The 2,383-nt window shown below is 36.0% G+C and overlaps 1 protein-coding gene across 1 annotated transcript; it reads left to right on the top strand.

Moving 5' to 3' along the window:
• Positions 1 to 2,229, top strand: LOC137391848 (transcriptional regulator ERG homolog). Its single transcript, XM_068078389.1, has 4 exons — positions 1 to 83; positions 184 to 243; positions 376 to 546; positions 1,644 to 2,229. The coding sequence occupies exons 1-4, from the start codon at positions 53 to 55 to the stop codon at positions 2,186 to 2,188; spliced, it is 807 nt and encodes a 268-aa protein (XP_067934490.1). The 5' UTR covers positions 1 to 52; the 3' UTR covers positions 2,189 to 2,229.
• Positions 2,230 to 2,383: the final 154 nt, after the last annotated feature.

Below are 2,383 nucleotides of genomic sequence, written 5' to 3'. Positions count from 1 at the left end.
CATTCAAATACTTTCTTTACGAAGCAGCATCTGTTTCACTAATACGTCTAGCATGCAGCCCTATGGGGTACACGGATTTCAAGGTAAGCCACCATAATATATTATGATCAGATTTACTGTTTGTTAACTACATTATATCATTAAAAATATAAAAACCAAATTAAAATTAAATTTCTTTTGCAGACTATTCATCATATGCAGCTGGAAACTACAAGTGGCCAACTTGTACCAGTGGATCCAATGGTAAGTTATAATCATTTTAAAACTATAAAGCAAACGATTTATTGCCATTTCCTACATACATACAGCTAACCTCTTTAAATCAGCTTGTAAAAATATCATTGCTTTCATCTGGTATATATCTGTATCTTTTAGTTGAATATCCTTCATACCCAGGATTCAACTCTCCTAAAGTTGAGCCAGCAGCGCTGCCTCTAATGAGAAAAGTTCCTAAAATTGAACCAAGCGCACCATGGAAGAGCGCTTCTTTAACCCAAGATCCTTATCAGCTATTTGGCCAAACCTCACACAGGCTGGCCACTTCAGGTACTGTTAATAAAGCCCATATGAAGTAAAACCAATTAGGCTACAAAGTGATAATTTAAACCATTCATTTATTCTGAAACTCGTGTAAAACAGAGTTCTATTTTTGTACTTTGGTATACCATACTTTTGGGACTTGGTTCATCGTTGCATCTTTAAAATATTTACACATTGACATCACTAGGCTAAGGGTATGCATCCAGAGCAGCCTGTCCTTTGTGATAAAAATTTTTCATTGGCACAGGAACTCCAGCTTTTTTGGCTTTTGCGTAACAAGGAACAGCTTATAATTTTAAAAGTATTAAAAAATTGTTCTCGGTTAACTTTCGTGTAACCTTATGTTGTTTGGAATGATTACTTAATTGTTTATAAACCCTTTAGATTACATTAATTGTAGACCAAAAGAATTTCACTAACAATATCGTAATGTACATGAGAAAACACTTTTTGTATTTTGGTGTAGATTGAGACTATACAAAGAACGCATAGCAAAATTTTGATGGAGATCCAACTGTTAGAATGTTGGAACGGTTTTTGTGGTGAAAGTAATCCATTCAACTATGACAGCAAACATTAAGTAACTTACCCTTGCCTAGTACTTACAAAATTGCCATGAGATGCATCCAAGATCATTTATGTTTCTATTAAATTAACTTAAAATGAACTAGTTTTAAGTTAATACAATAAATTTTAAAGTTTTTTAGTTTGTTCAAAACGAACTAAAAAACTTTAAAATTTAAAGTCATGACACAAAGACATAAATTACCTATGCCGGTATGCAAATATGAATAATTTATATTCTTCAGCTAATATATATTTCAAGTTGCGAGCCTAATCCCACGTATTGCCATTGACCATTAATGCTCGCATTATGAATACTGGAGTTCAGTCAACTTAGAAAGATTTTGGGAACATAATTTTATTACCGATCTTTGTTGTAGATTTTACTCAAAAAATATTAACTTGATTATACAATATTTTCACAAGTTTGCGACTATGAAGATGAAGTTAAAAAAATTAACAATTATTTTGAATAGATGCAGCTGAATGAATAGCATCTCTGCGTACATGTAGATAGATAATGTGGGTTATGTTTGCAGGGAGTGGCCAGATTCAATTGTGGCAGTTTCTGCTCGAGCTCCTTTCCGACAGTCGAAATGCGCCATCTATCACATGGGAAGGCACGAATGGCGAATTTAAATTGATAGACCCCGATGAAGTGGCGAGACGATGGGGAGAACGCAAAAGCAAGCCTAACATGAACTATGACAAACTAAGCAGAGCACTGCGTTACTACTATGATAAGAACATTATGACAAAGGTACATGGCAAGCGTTACGCCTATAAGTTTGACTTTGCTGGTCTCGCGCAGGCCATGCAGCCACAAAGCACGACAGAGACTGCATACATGAACTACCAATACCACCAAGATCTCATCATGCAGGCGAGCTACCACAACAACCTCATCAACGGGCACACGGCGGGCATGGGTGCGCAGAGTCTTTTTGGCAGAACTAACAGGCCAAACCAATACTGGGGTTCTACCAGTACGGGACAGTACAGTCCGGCAGGACCAGCCGTTGTACCTCAGCCCTACCCGTCAACAGCCATGATAAACAATCCTTATTCGATGTACTATCAATAGTGACCACACACAAACAGATAACGAGTCGATTTTTATAAAGATAAACTTTTTATATTTTATATAACAGTAATAAGTGGATTATTTGTGCAATAGCATTATAATAGTGACTAGGCAGCGTAACGTAGTGAACCAAGTAGCACTACATCCTTTACATAGCCAGTATGTTATATATGTTTAGCTATGTAACATAAATGC

This window comes from Watersipora subatra, chromosome 3 (genome assembly GCF_963576615.1).
Source record: "Watersipora subatra chromosome 3, tzWatSuba1.1, whole genome shotgun sequence".
NCBI lineage: Eukaryota > Metazoa > Bryozoa > Gymnolaemata > Cheilostomatida > Watersiporidae > Watersipora > Watersipora subatra.
This window is presented reverse-complemented; position numbering and strand designations above follow the sequence as displayed.